General features: G+C 36.0%; 2 protein-coding genes across 2 annotated transcripts; one reads left to right on the top strand and one right to left on the bottom strand.

The window, feature by feature from the left end:
• Positions 1–4,818: 4,818 nt before the first annotated feature.
• Positions 4,819–5,706, top strand: LOC108209854 (uncharacterized). The gene has a single exon (XM_017381010.2). The coding sequence runs from the start codon at positions 4,819–4,821 to the stop codon at positions 5,704–5,706; it is 888 nt and encodes a 295-aa protein (XP_017236499.1).
• Positions 5,707–5,920: 214 nt separating this feature from the next.
• Positions 5,921–9,682, bottom strand: LOC108209844 (LRR receptor-like serine/threonine-protein kinase RGI2). Its single transcript, XM_017380997.2, has 2 exons — positions 6,533–9,682; positions 5,921–6,359 (listed from the first exon to the last, which is right to left on the bottom strand). The coding sequence occupies exons 1-2, from the start codon at positions 9,402–9,404 to the stop codon at positions 6,013–6,015; spliced, it is 3,219 nt and encodes a 1,072-aa protein (XP_017236486.1). The 5' UTR covers positions 9,405–9,682; the 3' UTR covers positions 5,921–6,012.
• Positions 9,683–19,548: the final 9,866 nt, after the last annotated feature.

The raw sequence follows: 19,548 nt of genomic DNA, 5'->3' as shown, positions 1-19,548 counted from the left end.
TGAACTATTTATGTACTTATATTAAACGTACGTATCTTGACGGAGCTACAGAATACTGAATAAATCTGGGCCTATATATATCCGCTGGTTCCTATGTACTGTAGTTCCGTTACTGTATTTCATCACGATATGACTGTTTATATTGCTGGTGAGTTGGGCTTCCATGGATATGGGAATAATGATGGACACAAGTACATGATGATGTGGTGCAAGAGGGTGAGTGGAAGATTGCTAGATGATGTTTGTGTTGAATCTCCAGGGCCAGGGTCACAGATCCTTTTGCTTCACAGTAATCTGGTAGTATAGTTTGGGTTTTGTTGTTTTCTAGCTAGCTACTGTATGTTTTGTTTCTAATGCATATTCTAGATGTCTTTGTGTGGGGTGGGGGCCTTGTAGGGCTGGATTCTCATGTAATCTCTCAAGGGCTCCTCTTCTGGAGGACTATTATGTGCAAGTGGCATTATCTATAATCAAACTTATAATTTTACCAGAAAAAGTGAAATTGTTTAGTTCTCGGTGTTCAGAAAACTGTTTGAGGATGCTGGGGATAGCTCAAATGTTCAATCACGTATTTGTATGGATATGGATCATTAAAACTTAATCAGAGAAAATATCTTAATATTATATCTAGCTCGATTGTTTTCGATACTTTTTTCATGGAAGTCCGACTTTTTCTTGCCTAATTCCGGTCGGGACTGCAAATATATTCATAATATCAAAGCATGCTTTTTGCGATCTATATGATTGCTTAGTTGGTCTTAATCTCGCATGATCAACTAATTAATTCCTCTTCTTTTTAATAGTTAAGCACATGTACAGAGTGAACACCCATCTTCTCTTAACAAATTTCAAACTCTTAAAAGAGCTGGTGAGATAATAATGAACCAAGAATTGGCATGATGATCAACTAAATTTTGAACTAAGATAACGAAACATCTCATGGTACCATGTAGCTCGAATCATATACAAGAAGATGATTTCAAATGAATTAATTATGGACTATGATAGCGGAACATCTCATGATATACCATGCAGTTGGAATATTATATACAAGTTCTCCCATTTCTGTGACCAAAATCACTTTTGACTTGTTCGACTAGAGTCTTCTCCGCTGGGATAGAAAGTAGATGATCACGTAGGGCGAATGAATCAAAGAAAGGAAGAATATATGAAATCACTAATTTTTTTAAAAGAAAGTATTCGTTTCGATCTCCATCAAAACCTGTAGTTTAACTCGTTCTGTTCTATTATAGTACATGCTAGCATTATAAATTATTAACATTATTATTGTACCGCTCCCTTCTATTATATATAGTATACTATTCTTAAACCTGTGCTCGTATGGAGGAGTTTATATTTCAATATTTAATATTTATTATTATAATTTAAATATTAATGTTATTTTACTAGTGATTAGGTATGCCCACATTTATTTTACATGACAAATTCTATGATAATATATTCAAATTTGATTAAATATTATTAACCGATTGATTATACTTGATATTAGAGATTTAGCTTTAAAATATTATTTTATATTATAAAGGGCTAGTATAAACAATAATTTTTTTATAATTTATGTGTAAATATTTACATTGTATTAATATATCTTAATGTAATTTTGATTAATTTTAAAACATATTTTTTCATTTGTAAGAAAAAAATTATTATTTATATAATATTGGCATTGACATTATTGGAGTAAAACACGTTAAAGTCGGTAAGAGTGAAATGATGGTTCGTGTTTGTATTGAAATAAAACATATTATAACATATTATAGTTAACAAGAGTTATATGATGGTTCATATTTTTCATAAAACATAACACGTAAGAAGAAACATGTTGTTCTGTCTTTCATTATTTATATAATTTTTTTAATTTTTTTTAGAAAATGATTAAAAATATAATTTAAAAATATTCAAAAATATCGAACCAACAAATTATCCATAATTAAATTATTATAGTTTAGCATAGATATACCAAGATTTGAAAGAAAACCCTTTATTTACCTAGTACCGTGACATCCTATCACAAATAATTAATTTTTTCATATAACAAAATTAAATACACATAAAATGTGATTATATATATATATATATTCAATTTAATTTTAAAATTTGAATAAAAAAGTTTGATTTTCAGATTCTTTGTAGAATAATTTTATTTTCTAAATATTATAATGATTCTAGTGTAGAAAATAATGTCGCAATATTACATAATTTTCAATGATTCTTGGATTAGAAAAAATAGTTTAATTTCATTTTTTAATTTACTAATTAAAAAACGTAATTATATTTCGTAAAAAGAATTTTACATATATACATATATATTATTTTTATTATCATATGTTAGGAAATCTTTATAGAAGGATATGCTATGTAACACCACTGCATATATATAGACAAATGCTGAAATCATTTGGAATATAACTAGATATAAAATTCATTCATGGAAATTACCCAGATTAAATTACATTTATCGCATATCATTCTGACATTCTCTACTATGGATCATCTCGACTCACTCAATCGATACCGAGTCTATTCAAGCCACACTGAGGCCCTGACCATCATCATTCAGCCGCCGGAACCACCCCGATCTTACACAATTTATCTCGGTCTATTCGAGTCACATCAAAGTCTCGACATGTTCTCGAAAATCCAAAAAATGTAAACTTGGCTCCAACTTTGATCCCAATAGACCTTATTCCGATTGTATTATGCCTACCGAAATTATTCTCGGATTGATCTCCAAGCCCACGATCCTTTCTATTCTCTTTTGTTATATTATATTTAGTTATATTTTAAAAAATATTAGAGTAGAAACTTGTATATATATTCCCATATTCCATTCTTATCGACCAAAGCACCAAAAGGAATATTAAACGAAGAAACACATCGATAATATTTTATTTTTTTTTTTTTTTTTTTTTTTTTTTAAGGTCTACATAATCGTAGATGAATTGTATCGAAATACAATAAACCGCATCCGTGATTTCTTTCTTTCAAGAAAGTTTATCATCTAACCGAAAGTCATGCAAGCATAACTCCGGACGCTTAGACAATAAAGCTAAAATGAATAAGAAAGGAAAACCCATAAGTCCCGTGGCTAGGGCTGAGCAAAAAACCGAATCCAAACCGAAACCGAACCGAAACCGGATAAAACCGGAGAAAACCGATCCGGATATAACCGATCCGAAACCGAAACCGAAAAATTAAAAACCGATCCGATTTAAATGGTTCGGTTACGGTTATACCTCCCAACCGAACCGATAAAAACCGAACCGAACCGATTATTAAAATAATAATTAAATAATAAATGTTATATATATAAAATATATATCATGGATGGTTAGTCTAGCCCTGGATTTCTTCAAAATTGGTGGAAACTTCAACTACTGCTATCACAGGAGAGGTCACAAGCTTTTTGACTCTATCATACAACTTTTTATGGATACCATTGTCTCAATGATGGCGAGTTAGTAATATAAATAAGTAAATGTTTTGGTTTTAATTATAAGAATTAGCAGAAAGAGAAAGTGAACTGTCTTTTATGCTGTGTTTTCTGTGTTTAGAGATGGAATAAGAGCAGGAACTTGTTTTCATTTATCTACTAATAGATGGTGAACAAGTTCAATATTGATATATACTTATATCTTCTGCTTCACTGTTTGTCAAGTTCATAATACATTGATTGATTATTGTTTCCGGATTGCGCGCACTTCAATTTGTCTCCGTATTATTTTTCAATTTTATAATTGTCGGTTTTGTAACCGAAACCGAACCGTTTATAACCGAACCGAGCTTTTCAAACCGAAATCGAAACCGAATCCGAACCGGCGGTTGCGGTTTTCGATTTTAAAAACCGAGGATATATGGTTGCGGTTCCGGTTTTATCCCGAAACCGAACCGAACCGACCCATGCTCTCCCCTACCCGTGGCACCAGAGTATCCTGAAAAGACAAAACAACCAAAACATAAATCAACATACAACAATTACACACATATAAATTTAATTAAAGTAAAAATAGAAAATCTAATAAAACAAAACAAAACAAAAAAATATATATATCAAAAATAGATAGACAATAAAATAATATAGAAATATAAGTTAATTTCTAACCAAAGGAAAATCCTTTGGTTAGACACATAAAATTAAAATTTTAGTGAGGAATAAAAACAAAGGTTTGAACAATAATTAAATATATTAAATCTAATGATCATCAAATTGGTCAATTAGCCATAAAAGTGGCATCCATAACCGGAACAAAAAGCCATCAAAGGCACAATAGAGCCATCAAAGGCACAATAGAGTCATCATTAATGACTACTTTGAATATTTGGAACTTAATAAAAGTAATCAAAATTCAAATTAAGAAGGTAACTGATTATACATCGATAATATTTAACTCTTTATAAAGCCACTAAATGTAAAAATACGGTATTTATCAAACCTACGATATATCCGTTAGAAATGAAACCTTTTAGCAAGCCCACCAAATTATGGTGTGGGGAGAAAAACTAAAGGCAATCATCACTCAAGAGATTTTTTCCCTCTGAGAAATCCATAAAATTTTCTTCATGTAATCAACCGTTACATAACGGACATACACTCCCCCGGCAACTAAATTCAAATATCCGAAAAAAAGAGTATGAACAAAAGCAAAAGCCACCAGACCACTGACCACACCTTTCCCTTTCTGCCTTTATACACAAACCAACAACTAGTTTCCATCATTCACTTGCAAGAAATGCCTATGGATCATTAGCTAAAACTCAAAAACCTCTCGTTTCTTTATCTTTTCTTCATAAACAGACATGGGCTCATGCATTAGCAAATTCAATTCCAACAAAAAATCCCATCAACAACAAACCGAAAGTATTGTTCAAGATAAGCTTGTCATCTCACAAGCTCCCTGTTCTCTTTGTACTCCCCCGCCTCTCCCCGAGACTCCGAAACCTCCTTATCATTCTCCATTGTCTCCAACGTCTTCCACTTCAGCTTCGTCGTTTTCCTCGTTTTATTGTGCCACTAGTACTAATAGTACTAGCAGCAGCAATGCATCATTGTCGTCATCATCGTCTTTTTCTTCTTCAATTATTTGTCCTAAGGAGAGGCCGATTTTTTCGAATGACTACTTAAGGTCATGCGTCAAGGAAAATCCACAAGTGATTAAAGGCAAGACTGATAGGCTTTTTGATCAAAATCCAAAGCCTAACAAAACAAAATTGAGGAATAATTTTACGATACAAGGTAAACCAATTGTGGCAACTCCAAGGCAATCAAGCAACAAGGCAAAGAAGAGGTCACGCGCAAATTCTCCAAATCTTACACGACAGAAGAGTTTCAGAAAAGAGCCGCCTGAGAGAGGGAGTACGCCAAGTAGAATTATTAGATCCCCGTCCCCAACACGAAGATTTAATGGTGAAAATTACAACTACAAGGCCACTTTGCTCAATCAAACGCCTATATACAAGCGACAGCCCTGTGATTTAAAGGAAAATTTGCGCTTTAATTATAATGCAGGTGGGAAGGAAAGTATTTCCCGAATTACAAGTAGTCCAAAAAATGTATCGAGTAAATATGTTGGCGTAAATCGAATGAATGAAGAGTACAGTTCTCATCAGGTTGGAGAAGAGCTGCCTGCTGATCATGAGGATATAAATAATCCTCACATTGCTTTGGATTGTTTTATTTTTCTTTGAAGATGAGCTATGCATACTTGAGAGTAGATGATGCATGTTTACTGAATGTGCTTGCTTTTAAATGAGTGTAATATGAGTGTATACTTAGAGATAGCTAGGCTTGAATATGTAGATGAAGTGTATTTAGTATTGGAAAATTGATGATTTTTTTTGTATTTGTTTATTTGCAAGGGTGGATTGTTTGTTGTGAAATTTGATTGTTGGGTTTGATTGCTTATTATTAATGAGAAGTGATCTCATTAGAGTTTGACATGATCTAGATAACTTAGAACAGTGTGTTGATGCTGATCCTTCACTATGTACATTTTATTTAACATAATCACCAGTTTCTTCCCTCAGTTCTTTGAGCATTATTGTAACATCTTTCATTGTGGGTCGTTCTTCCGGGCATGGATTAACACATAAAAGTGCCACTCCAAGTACTTGAAGCATCTCCTGGATCTGTGTGCCAGACTGCAAAAGTAATTCTTGATCAAGAATTGAGTTGAATTCCCTCTGCTTCAGTCTCAGCTCTTGGTTTACCCAACTAACAATGTGGCCACCTTCTGGAATCCGTCGATCCATAGGTTCCATCCCTGTTAGGACTTCTAGTAGCACAACTCCATAACTGTAGACATCACTCTTTTCTGAAATTCTCATACTGTACCCATATTCTGCAATTTTAGGGAAACTTCAGTGCATACATAATATTATAGGTCACCACTTATGATTTTGTTCTAGACAATGACAAAACAACTAGTGAACTATAAGATAAATCTATGAAGGATCCTGATTGCATATGAATATTTAACATATACAAAAAGTTAGTTATGTAAAAAGTACTTACCTGGAGCTATGTACCCATATGAGCCTGCAATGGCATTGGAAGCTAATGAGCAGTCTGTAGAAGATACAAGCTTTGCTAGTCCAAAATCAGCAAGAAAAGCTTCAAACTGTGGTCCTACCAAGATGTTATTGGTCTTGATATCACGATGGATAATAGGCGGAAAACAATCATGGTGAAGGTAAGCTAAACCTGAAGCAGCTCCTAGTATGATTTGATACCTTGCATCCCAGTCTAAGTGTATTCTGCTCTCATGGAGTAACCCGGCCAAACTTCCATTACTTATGTAATCGAATAATAACAAATTAGTTTTTCCATTGCTGCAACTTCCCAGAAGCCTTACTATATTCTTATGCCTAATTGATCCCAGTGTTGTAACTTCTGCAGAAAACAAGTCTCTCTGGCTATGTTCACCGTTCTTTTCTGGCCTTAATTTTTTTACTGCAATAGACTGTTGCATTGGAGTATCAACTCGATAAACTATTCCTGAACCCCCCTTTCCCACAATATTAGACTCTGAGAGCTTTCCTATGATATCATTCAGACTGAAGCTTAGCTTTTGGTATGGGGTAAGATTCCACTCTATCCCACTTTCTTTATCAATCATCTTGGCTCCATGAGCTCTAATGAATAAAATTACTACAGTAGTGAAGATGGTCATCGCGATAAGTACACCAAGTAAAATAATGAGGATCTGAATTTTTGTAGAATTTCTTGTGTGGTGTCTTTCGCTTGTAAAACAACTGTTTCTGTTGGTGCAGAGCCTTTGGTTGTTGAGGAAAACAGTGTCAGGAAGACCCTGGAAGAACTTGGTGTCAGGAATGGAGCCTGAGAAATCGTTGAATGAAACATTCAGAGATACAAGAGTGTCGAGGTTCCCTAGTGCTCTCAAGCTTCCTGTTAACATGTTGTGAGAGAGATCCAAGTTTGCAAGCTTGGATAAATTTGAGAAGCTGTCAGGGACTTGTCCTGTTAGAGAATTCCAACTCAGATTACACAAGATATCTAAGGCTTGCAAGTGACCAATCTCATCAGGTATTGAGCCAGTCAGCCTATTGCAGCTCATATCCAACAGCTGCAAATCCTTGCAGAGTCCAAGTGACTTGGGAATCACACCAGTAATGCGGTTTCCACTTAATACAAGTTTGTTCAACGAGGCGAGCTTTCCCAGATTATTTGGAGTTCTGCCTGATAATCTGTTCATCGAAAGATCTAAAACATTAAGCATTGCAAGAGAGCCCAGGGAATCAGGAATCTCACCTTCTAGCTTATTCTCATGTAAATCAACCATTTCTAGCTGCAAGCAGTTACCAATTTGTGGCGGAATATATCCTGTAAACTGATTTTGTGACAATTCAAGATAACGTAAATTCTGCAAAAGCCCAATTTCAGTGGGAATTTGACCATCTAACATGTTTGATCCCAGACGCAAACGGGCCAAGCTGGTGCAGTTGCCAATATCAGCTGGAAGCCTGCCAGAAAGCTTGTTGGATATCAACAACAATTTCGTTAAGTTATTGATATTGAAGAGAGATTTTGGAATGGACCCGGTCAGGAAATTGTGCGAAAGATCCAATGCTTGAAGTTTTACACAATTTCCCAACTCGGTAGGTATGATTCCATTGAGCTGATTCTTCCAGGCAAAGAACGTAATAATATCCTTTAAATTACCAATTTCAGGTGGAATCTCGCCCGAAATGTTATTGTTATCCAACTCTATATGCTTCAATCCAGAGAAGTTGCCAAAAGCAGGTGGAATGTGGCCAGAAATTTGGTTCTCGGACAAAAGAAGCTCCTCCAGTGCATATAAACTTGCATGGAACTGAGGAAGCTCGCCAGTTAGAGAATTAATGGAGAAATCAATTACTGTTAGTTCTGAGCAGTTTCCAAGAGTTGCTGGAATGGGTCCACTTAAATTGTTCTTCCACAATAATACCCTTCTGAGATTTTTGAGTAATCCTAGCTCAGTTGGAATTTCCCCTGAAATCTGGTTTTGATAAAGAAACAAATTTTCCAGAGCAGAGCAATTAGCAATTTCTGGTGGGATCTTGCCAGTGAGATTTGCTGTATAAAGTGATATAGTCCTGAGATTCTTTAGTTCTCCCAAAGTGTAAGGAATCTCTCCAGAGATTCCAGTATCAGCAAGCCCGAGGAACGTTAACTGTCTGCAGTTTGAAATCTCCAGAGGGATCTCTCCATTTATTCCTGAGTTTCCACCAGCTCGAAAAATTTCCAAATAGGACAATTGAGCTACTGATTTAGGGATTTCCCCAGAAAGCTGATTATCAAACAATTCCAGTTGTCGAAGCTCTGAGCAGTTCCCAATATTTTTAGGTATTTCACCTATAAGGGAATTTGAATTCAATATCAGATGTTGCAGCTCCTTCAAGCTTCCAATTTCAGGTGGTATTCTACCGGTTAGAGCATTAAAACTGAGGTCCAGGAACATCAGGGAAGACAACTTTCCGATGGATGAGGGTATTTCTCCAGTGAGGTTTCCATTTGAAAGGACAAGGCTGGTAAGAAACTTGAACGATAAGAATTGAGTGGGGAAGTTGGTGGAAAGATTAACAGAAGTAATTTCGATTTCTGAAACAAGGCCACTGCTAGAACATAAGATGAAATCCCATTTACATGGATTTTGACTTGTTGAATCCCATGAAGAGAAGAAACTTGCAGAAGGTGAAGTGTTAAAAGTGGAAAACCAAGACAGTAGAGAAAGTCCTTCTTGGTTCAAAGAAGAACTGACTGGAAACCAGGAAATATTGAGAAGCAAAAAGATCAAGGTAATTGTTGTGCTTGACATTATGAGATTCTGTACCATGTTATCATTTCCTTGCATCCGATCATCGATGTTGGACAGACTCACATGCATATACTAGTATCCAGAAAATTAATTCGAGGCATATCAGTATGCATTAGAAACCCCGAATGAATATCATAATTATATAATGCAATTCGAAACCCTTCCTCACAAGTCAGGCCTAAGAAAGTTTCCAGGTTATTTGAAATAGGTGGGATTTTTATTGACTAGAAAGTCAGAGCAAGGAGTTTAAGCAGTATCTGGTATGGACTTGGGGATGGTTTGCAATATTTGTGTAAATGTGTGAACATAAAGCCTTTTGCCAAAAATTTTTTGCCTCGTAGCAGTAAATTCGTCATAGTAAGTTTCCAAATAATTACTCTATATAGCTGTGAGTTCAATTTTACGTTTTTCTGCACCTAAATTTAAGTAGACCAATAAAACGAGCATATGATCACTCTTGTCATCTGAAAATGCGGTTTGCTTGTTTTCTTTTGATTAATCTTGAAGTATCTGTGTCATTGTAGCTTATTTTACGAGTAATGTATTATCTGAATTCATGTTTCTCATCCACCTCTCTTCCCTTCTTCTTACAATTTTATCAGTAGGGTACTCTATCAATTAAGTGCTCGACAAACTGAATTATCTGAATGTATCCGAGTGATCAGTTACTGAAAATGACAGATCACAGCAAAAATAAAGGTCGACAACTGAACCTCTTCTGCTTCATAATTGATATGGGGAGGTCTTGGATCACTTTCCCATGGATGTAGTGTACTTGTCTTTATCATACAAAAGTTATCCATCTTATCTTCCAGAGGGGATTTAGTACATCCATTCCTTACAACCAGAAGCTAATGCATGAACCTGACATATACATTTCAACGATAAAAGTAATTTATAAAGTTTTCCCTTTATCAAGTCCAGTTAAGGCCTTCTCTCTGTCTCTGATACACTTGTTCCACTTAAGACCGCATATCACAGAGAAGTCTCAAATGAATTTTCACCAAAATTATCATATAAATTATTGAAAGTGAAAATATGGGCAGCCATGATGGCTTGAATTTCAAGTTCATGACAAGTATAAGTTGTGCATCTAACTGTTCTACTAATGTCACATATTATACAAAAATCCTTCAGGCTTCAACTGCGATGCACAAAAATGATCACAAAATTATTATATAAAAAATCAAAAATGAGATTCTAGGCCGTCGTATGGCCTTATTCGTAGTAGATGAGCCTATCCGGATCATAAGACTAGAAGGCAAACTAGAAACTTGAAATAAAGTCGAGCACCCGTGAAACAAACATGGCCACAGTGTCGTACTATTTCACCAGCACCAACTTAAAGCATACTTTTTCAGGTCACATTCGCATCGGCTTTTTACTTATGAGTTATGTTTGCATGGCTGCATGGGACCTCTTGACACTTTGCTAGGCCTCTCCATGTGAAAGTCCATTATAAGTATAAACAGTACAAATTCAGCAGGTCAGCAGTAGCAAGGATCTGAGTGAAAGAGGTAGACATTTCGAAATGAGAGGAGCAAGAAAGAAGAAGATCACACCATCTGTCCCTGTACAATGACCATTGTCTTAAAAGTTCCTCTGTAATTGTTTTACAGAATTGATATGAGAATATAAGAATATAAGAATATTAGAATGTCAAGCTTTAGAAAAATGAAGGATTTTTTAAGACAATGGTCATGTATATTCTTATAAGAATATAAGAATGTCAAGCTTTAAAAAAATGCCAGAGGCAGCATTACTCTTTAGAAGAATATAAGAATATATTAATATAAGAACATAAGGAGAGCTTCCTAGCATTTTCCGCTGTTCCTGGAAACAAATTAAGGAATTATTCTTGCAAGTTATGCATTTCGCATGTTGTGCCCCATAGTTTATATAGCCCGGATTATGTTTCATAAACTCGTTTTTCATGTTAATGAAATTCAAGGCCTCCAGGTGGAAAAAGGATTGCTATATGGAGTTTGTTCGGGGAGTATTTGCTCGGAAGCTTGCTGGAAAATCTAATTAGACCTAAAATATAAACCTAAAATGTTAATTTCAAAAACTTCATCTTCTAGTTTTTTGCACTTCAAAGTCCAGTACTTGGTCATTAGTCTTGACATATGTCAGCTCAACTTCTTTAATTTTCCGCACACTCTCTTATGTAGTCATACTTGGTATCTATATGCTTAGTAAGACCATGAAACACTGGATTCTTAGCAAAGCAATATCATACTTATTGTTAACATGTATGGTTGGAGTGATTTACATGTTTGATAAACAAAGTATTGTATGGCTATAGCAATGAGTTATATTGTATTTCAGATTCTGACAAGGAATTCGTCTCTGGTGCATCAACTTTGGGAGTCATGATAAGGCTTCATGCAGGTTATTATGATGATCCATGACAGATAGTTCTTGCTAAGACTGGATAAGGTATAGTCAATAGTGTGCATGATTCGTTCATTTCTACTCCAGATTCTCATCGGGATCTAATCATCTAATGGTTAATCACAGGTCTATCTTCCTCATCCGCAACCTGAACAATTTATGTTGAAGAGCCCAATGAGAATGTGGCCCAAGTTAGAAGCTGATTCAGGATCCAGTCCAGTTAGAAGTTTAATTATTTAAGTATTTGTATTATGTTAAAATAGTGCACCTGATCCCAGAGGGATTCAGGGGACAGTAGCAGCTGTCACTGCTGTCTCTGCTAGGAGGTTAGTTAGCATATTTTGTCTCCACCTAGTACTAGTCGAAAAGGACATGTGGTCCATATCAGTAAGTGGTCCATATCTGTATTCAGCTCTACAAAAGAGACGTTAAGGTCTATTATGATTCACAATGAAATGAAATGAACAAGGAGAGTAACTTCACTCATCTCTTAGAATGTTAGATTTACAAAAGTCTTCATGGTATCAGAGCGAGGTTACCACCTGGTGTCTCTATAATTAGTATTAGCCTTACTTTGTGTGCGTTTTTTTTCACTTCTTAAAGCTGTATCTATAGCTCCTGAGAAGTGAGATGGCAGCTGTAGGTGGGTCAGGTTCCCAGGCAACAACAATAGATGTATTGAGCCCTCTTTATCTTCATCCCTCTGATGGGAATAACTTCATGACCATCGAAAAACTCCAAGGATCTTCGAATTACAGATCTTGGAAGAGGTCAATGGAGATTGCTCTCTCATCTAAGAGGAAACTGGGGTTTGTAAAGGGTACTTTAACTAAGGATGTAACAGATGTAGTTAAGAGTGAAGCTTGGGACACTTGTAACAACATGATCATATCATGGATATTAGGGTCTGTTTCTGAGTCCATTAAAAAATCAATCATGTTTGTAAACAGTGCCTACCACATCTGGAACCATCTTGAACAAAGATTTGCCCTTACAAATGGTTCCAGAAAATACAAGCTTAACAAGGAGCTGTATGAAACAAAGCAAAGTGGTAGACCTGTTAGTGAGTTCTACACTCAAATGAGGGCATTATGGGAGGAACTGGAGTCTTTAGTCACACTCCCAGATGTCACAGCTGTTACCACAGACATCACAAGGCTTATTACAGTCTTAAATCAACAAAGAGAGGAGCAGAAGCTTTTTCAGTTCCTTAATGGTTTGGATGAAATATATGGAGCTCAGAGAAGCCAAATACTCATGATGAGTACTCTGCCGTCTGTTGAAGTGGCTTGTAGCTATTTAGAACAAGAAGAAGCACAGAGGGAGGTTCTTGGGCAGTCTAAAGAAGAGTCAGATGGACTTGCAATGTACAGCAAGTCAAGAGCACCAACAAATGTCCAAACAGCCTTGTCTGTCCAATGTGGTGCTTGTGGCAAGGCAGGTCACAACACTGAGAAATGCTGGACTGTGGTGGGATACCCAGCATGGCATGCTAAAGCTAAACCAACAAGTGAGCCTCCTCAAAGACAGAAGGGAAGGGGGACTGGTAACAACAACCAACAAAGGTGGAACAAAGGCAGGCAAAACAATGGACAAAGGATTGCAGCCAATGTTCAAGGCCAAATCCACCATGATAACAGATCTGTAACCAGTACTGGTACAACCATCACTTCTCAACAACTGGAGCAGCTGCTGAAACTGCTCCCAACCACTTCAAGAGGAGGGGATACAGATGAGGAAATTGATGGTCTGTATGCAGGTATGGTCTCCTGTCATTTTGTTGATTCAATAAAAAATAAGGAGTGGATTATAGATTCAGGAGCCTCTGATCATATGACAGGGATGTATGAAATTTTAAGAGATGTAGGTGAGAGTCAAAACACACCTAAAATTAATTTACCTACGGGGGAAACATCTCTGATAACACACAGTGGAAATGTGAAGCTGAATAATAACATGGAGCTAAAAAAGGTTTTATGTGTTCCATCATTTAAACATAACTTGCTATCAGTCAACAAGTTATGCTGTGATGAGAACTGTAATGTAGTATTCCATGCTGATTATTGCATTATTCAGGATAAGAATTCTAATGAAGTTAAGGGTATAGGCAGAGGTGAGAATGGCTTATACTATTTGATCAATGAACCAATTCAGAAAACCCTGAGGGAAATTAAAGCTCAGACTCTTAGTAATAATTATGAGTCTAAGAAAAATCTATCTGGTAAGGTGGCCATGTCTGTGAATACTGGAGAAAAGATACCAATGGTGATTAAGGATGTGCCAAAAGTCAGTAAAGAGACCTTATGGCACCAAAGGCTAGGTCATGCACCTATGAGAAAATTAAGGATGATTAAGAAAATTGGAGTCAAAGAAGATAGTCAAGATGTTTGTTTGGCTTGCCCTCTGGCAAAATTTACTAAACTCCCTTTTAGTAAAAGTGAATCAAGAGCTGGTGACTTGTTTGAGTTGGTGCATATTGACACATGGGGGCCTTATAAGGTGAAGTATAGGGGGAAATTCAGATATTTCCTCACATTTGTGGATGACTACTCAAGAGTTACATGGGTACATCTACTTAAACTCAAATCTGATGCTCTAAATGCCATTCAAAGTTTTGTAAAAATGGCAGGCAATCGATTTGACAAACAAGTTAAAGTCATAAGGTCTGATAATGCTTTGGAGTTTGATGACTACAAATGCAGGGCTTTCTTTGGTGCTTTGGGTATCTTGCATCAGACCTCCTGTGTTGATAGGCCACAGCAAAATGGAAGGGTAGAAAGAAAGCACAGGAACATCTTGGAAATGGCAAGGGCCTTGAGATTTCAGGCTGGTCTTCCACTTCAGTTCTGGGGAGACTGCATTCTTGCTGCTACACATATTATTAACAGACTTCCCAGCATGGTAATAAAGGGCAAGACACCATATGAATTGATGTACAAGAAACAACCTGAATATGGACACTTGAAAGCATTTGGGTGCCTTGCTTTTGCCTACAATCCAAGCAGAAGTAAAGATAAATTCCAGCCAAGGGGGGTGCCTTGTGTGTTCACTGGATACTCCTCCTCACAGAAAGGGTATAGAATGCACAATTTGCTCACAGGTGTAACCTTTGTAACAAGGGATGTGAAATTCTATGAAACAATCTACCCTTATCAAGTGTTCAAAACAACTTCTGAGGGGGAATCTGGAATCATACATCAGGGAGAAGGAAGCAACAGGAATACATGGATGGAGTGTGAAGACACAAATCCAACAAACAACAATGATGTGGAAGTAAATACAACAGAAGAAGAGGGTGAGCAGGAACAGAATCCACCAGAACAACCCCCTGTTAGAAGGTCAACCAGAGAACATAAAAAACCATCTTGGCACAATGACTATCAGATGAGTTCAAATTATGTTAGAAAATCAACTGAAACTGAAGTAAGCCCTCAGTTTTCTTGCTTCATGAACAGTGTTTCAAGAATGCCAGATCCAAAGAATTTCAAAGAAGCAGCTCAGCATAGTCATTGGCTGCAAGCAATGAATGAAGAGTTGGAAGCCCTTGAAAGCAACCATACTTGGGAAATAACTGACTTACCAGCAGGAAAGGTAGCCATTGGGTGCAAATGGTTATATACAACCAAGTATGACCCTCAGAGAGAAAGTCTCAGATACAAGTCAAGACTTGTGATACTTGGGAACAGGCAAAAATATGGCATTGATTATGACCAGACCTTTGCCCCTGTAGCAAAGCTAACAACAGTCAGATCATTGTTGGCTGTTGCCTCTAGCCAAGGATGGTATACCCACCAGATGGATGTAAAGAATGCGTTCTTACATGGAGAACTACAAGATGTGGTTTATATGAAATTTCCACCAGGCTATGAAGGTGCAGGATTCAGATTCAGAACTGCAGGCCAGGGGGAGTATATGGATAATTCTAAATTACAGACCAAGGTGTGTAGGCTTCTAAAAACTCTATATGGCCTCAAACAATCACCCAGGCTCTGGTTTGACAAGCTGAGTGCAGCTTTGAAGAAAGATGGATTCACTCAATCAAAGGCTGACTCTACATTATTCACTAAGCAGTTTAATGGCAAGTTCATAGCAGTCTTAGCTTATGTGGATGATCTTTTGCTCACTGGTAACAACATGGGGATAATCAATGATACAAAGAAGTTTCTCAGCTCACAGTTCAAGATGAAAGACTTGGGAGAGCTCAGGTATTTTTTGGGAATTGAGTTTGACAGAAGTGATCAAGGGATCTTTATGTCACAAAAGAAATATGTCAATGATATTCTGGAAGAGTATAAAATGGCAAACTGTAAGCCTCTAAAACTTCCTATGGATACCCATGTGAAGTTAACCACTACAGCAGGGGACCTTCTTCCTAATCCTGACATCTATCAGAAGCTCATAGGTAAATTGATCTACCTTACTATAACTAGACCAGATATTGCCTTTACTGTCCATGTTCTTAGCCAGTTTATGCATTCACCAACCTCTGTGCATTTTCAAGCAGCAAAAAGAGTGCTCAGGTACTTAGCTGGATCAAGAAACCAAGGAATTCTATTGGCATCTGGTCCTGCAGCAGAATTAAAGGCCTATTGTGACAGTGATTGGGCAGGCTGCCCCAACACAAGGAGATCAACTTCTGGCTTTTGCATTTTGTTGGGAAAATCTCCTATAGCATGGAAGTCTAAAAAACAATCTGTGGTTGCAAGATCCACAGCTGAGGCAGAATATAGATCTTTGGCAATGACTGTCTGTGAAGTGCTATGGGTGAAGCAGCTTCTCAAAGATTTAGGCCTCAGTCATCTTGGTTCTACAACCATCTTCTGTGATAACAAGGCAGCTCTGGCTATTGCAGCTAACCCTGTCCACCATGAGAAAACAAAACATGTGGAGATTGACTGCAATTTCATTAGAGAGAAGGCTGTTGCAGATGAAATCACTCCAACATACATTTCTACTAAAGAGCAACTTGCTGATGTTTTTACTAAGGTCCTCACAGTAGGACAACATCACATTCTACTTGACAAGCTGGGCGTTTGTGTTCCAACACACACAGCTTGAGGGGGAGTGTTGAAGAGCCCAATGAGAATGTGGCCCAAGTTAGAAGCTGATTCAGGATCCAGTCCAGTTAGAAGTTTAATTATTTAAGTATTTGTATTATGTTAAAATAGTGCACCTGATCCCAGAGGGATTCAGGGGACAGTAGCAGCTGTCACTGCTGTCTCTGCTAGGAGGTTAGTTAGCATATTTTGTCTCCACCTAGTACTAGTCGAAAAGGACATGTGGTCCATATCAGTAAGTGGTCCATATCTGTATTCAGCTCTACAAAAGAGACGTTAAGGTCTATTATGATTCACAATGAAATGAAATGAACAAGGAGAGTAACTTCACTCATCTCTTAGAATGTTAGATTTACAAAAGTCTTCAATTTACAACATTCTGTATTTGATGTAGCGACATCTGTACTTTTTAAAGAAAACAAATGTTTTGGCTGAAATCACTGACTTCAACAGAATTTCATAGCTTTTGATCCAGACAATACACGCAGTACGCAAAAATATTGGAGCATTGAGTCCTAATTCTTTTTTAATTTAATCAAAAATAATATCTTCGATTCTTCAAATTTATATATAATGTATCATTTATAAGTTATCTTAAACGTAATTATCTATTAATCAATAATATTCTTCAACTTTAACACGTATTAAGATTCTTGTTCTACATATTAGTTATATTGCACAACATATATAGTGTCATGTGATTTATAAGAATAATTCTTGTACGTTTTGATTACAATATTTATGTTGGAGAACATAATTTGCAGGTTGCAGAATGTTTACAAATATTGTGGAACAATAAAATTTAAAATTTAGATGACTAAATTATATTTTATCCGGTTTTGTACTTCAATACTCTTTTTTAATTAACGTAGGAACCCGCCGCCACACTCCAAGAGGCATAATAACAAATTCTCTTATGACCAAGAGGATACAAATCCCCTCTTTTCTTTAACCTGAGCCAACGGGTACTCCACAGAACGTAACCTTATATATATATATAATAAAGATATATCATAAATTATTAAATAAATTAATATCTTACATAATTTTATATCAATAATACATGATTTATATACATCAAATGATTGAATGTAATGATTATAACTAATAAGTTAAATAACTCTGATAATTAAATTTGATATATTTGACACTAATATTGAACTACATAAATATATAGAATATTATGTTTTTTTTGTTTTTTTTTTTACTTAGCAAAAAAAATACTGTGTTTTTTTTAGTTAAACACACGTACGATATGAGTTGCATGCTTGACCTACATTTAGGAAAGTCAAATCTATGCAACCCTTGTTAGAGCATCTCCAACACTAAAAATCCTTAGCTAAAATTATCTAGGTGGCGTCCATTTAGCATGTGTCACTTTTAAAGTTTATGTAAAAAGATCGGAACTCCAACCCTCTTTCCCCTTGCCAAAAAATATAAGCAATCATGTTTGGTTAGCTATATTTGTCAATCCAATAAAGCGTTTCGGTATAAAGATAATTCCATTCGAGTAATGATTGGTTCCCTTAGCAAAAAATTTACATAATCAATTTAGTTAACGAAAATAGCCAGCCATTATATATATTATCTTGGAGATATTTTTAGCCACTATTTTTGTATTCTTAATATTAAAAAAAACGTGTAACCTATCATATTGTTGCAATAATATAAATTTATTTATTTTTAATTAATTATTATTACAAGATCCGTATTAAACCCGAACCCGAACCGAATTCCAAAAAAAATCTGACAGATTGGATTTGAATATTCATTTTCAATATTTGAACTCGAACCGAAACATAAAAAAAATAAGTTTGAGTTTTACAAAATCTGAACCGATCCGACTTAAAATAGGTACTTGTTCGAACACTAATCACATATGATATCTTCCCAATACACACCCTCCTCGGTCTACAAGTTTAAGCTAAGAAGTTACTATCCGAGGAAACAGAACAGAACAAAATCGTCTCCTTTGCTAGAAAAATGTTAGCAGATGTACTATGAAAAAAAAAAAATTGTTTAACATTTGTCCAATGAAAAAAAATCGTTTTTCCAGTGAAATCCAACTTTTCTGCACAAAAACATGTTTACTGACAGTCTAAGAAAAATGTACAATTATTTTTCATGTACTCAGGGATATATAAACTATGGGGCACAACATATGAAATGCATAACTTGCAAGAACAGTTCTTTAATTTGTTTCAGGGGGAATGTTAGGGAGCTCTCGTTGTGTTCCGTCAGTTCAGGAACTTGTCAAGGACAGAAAGTCTACCATTCCAGCTTGATATGTATTCGAAAACCTGTAGTTTCCAGTTTAATAAAATCACTTCAAGTCGCTGGTATTGTTATGAAGATGTTACTTGACGCCCACTTCAAGTCCCTGTTATTGAGTCCGCGTCAAGTAACGTGTTCATATCTAGAACAGGGACTCGAAGTGATTTTACTGAACTGGAAACTACAGGTTCGAGATCTTTATGTACATATCGAGCTGGGATGGCAGACTTACTGTCCTTGACGAGTTCCTGGACTGACAGAACATAACGAGAGCTCCCTAGCATTTTCCGCTCTTCTTGGAAACAAATTAAAGAATTATGCTTGCAAGTTATGCATTTCATATGTTGTGCCCCATAGTTTATATAGCCCGAATTATGTTTCATTAACTCGTTTTTCAGGTTAATTGAGTTCAAGGCCTCCAGGTGAAAAAAGGATTGCACAGATATTTCTTGCTAAGACTGGATACGGTATAGTGTGCATGATTTCTA

This window comes from Daucus carota, chromosome 1 (genome assembly GCF_001625215.2).
Source record: "Daucus carota subsp. sativus chromosome 1, DH1 v3.0, whole genome shotgun sequence".
Classification (NCBI taxonomy): Eukaryota; Viridiplantae; Streptophyta; class Magnoliopsida; order Apiales; family Apiaceae; genus Daucus; species Daucus carota.
The sequence above is the reverse complement of the archived record's forward strand: the minus strand, read 5'-3'. Positions and strand labels throughout refer to the sequence as shown.

Excerpts from the sequence above, each read along its gene's own strand:
- LOC108209854 (XM_017381010.2), top strand. The coding sequence starts at position 4,819 with ATGGGCTCATGCATTAGCAAATTCAATTCCAACAAAAAATCCCATCAA.
- LOC108209844 (XM_017380997.2), bottom strand. The coding sequence starts at position 9,404 with ATGCATGTGAGTCTGTCCAACATCGATGATCGGATGCAAGGAAATGAT. Across the intron at positions 6,360-6,532 it reads ATATGGGTACATAGCTCCAG|AATATGGGTACAGTATGAGA; the intron begins GTAAGTACTTTT and ends CTAAAATTGCAG.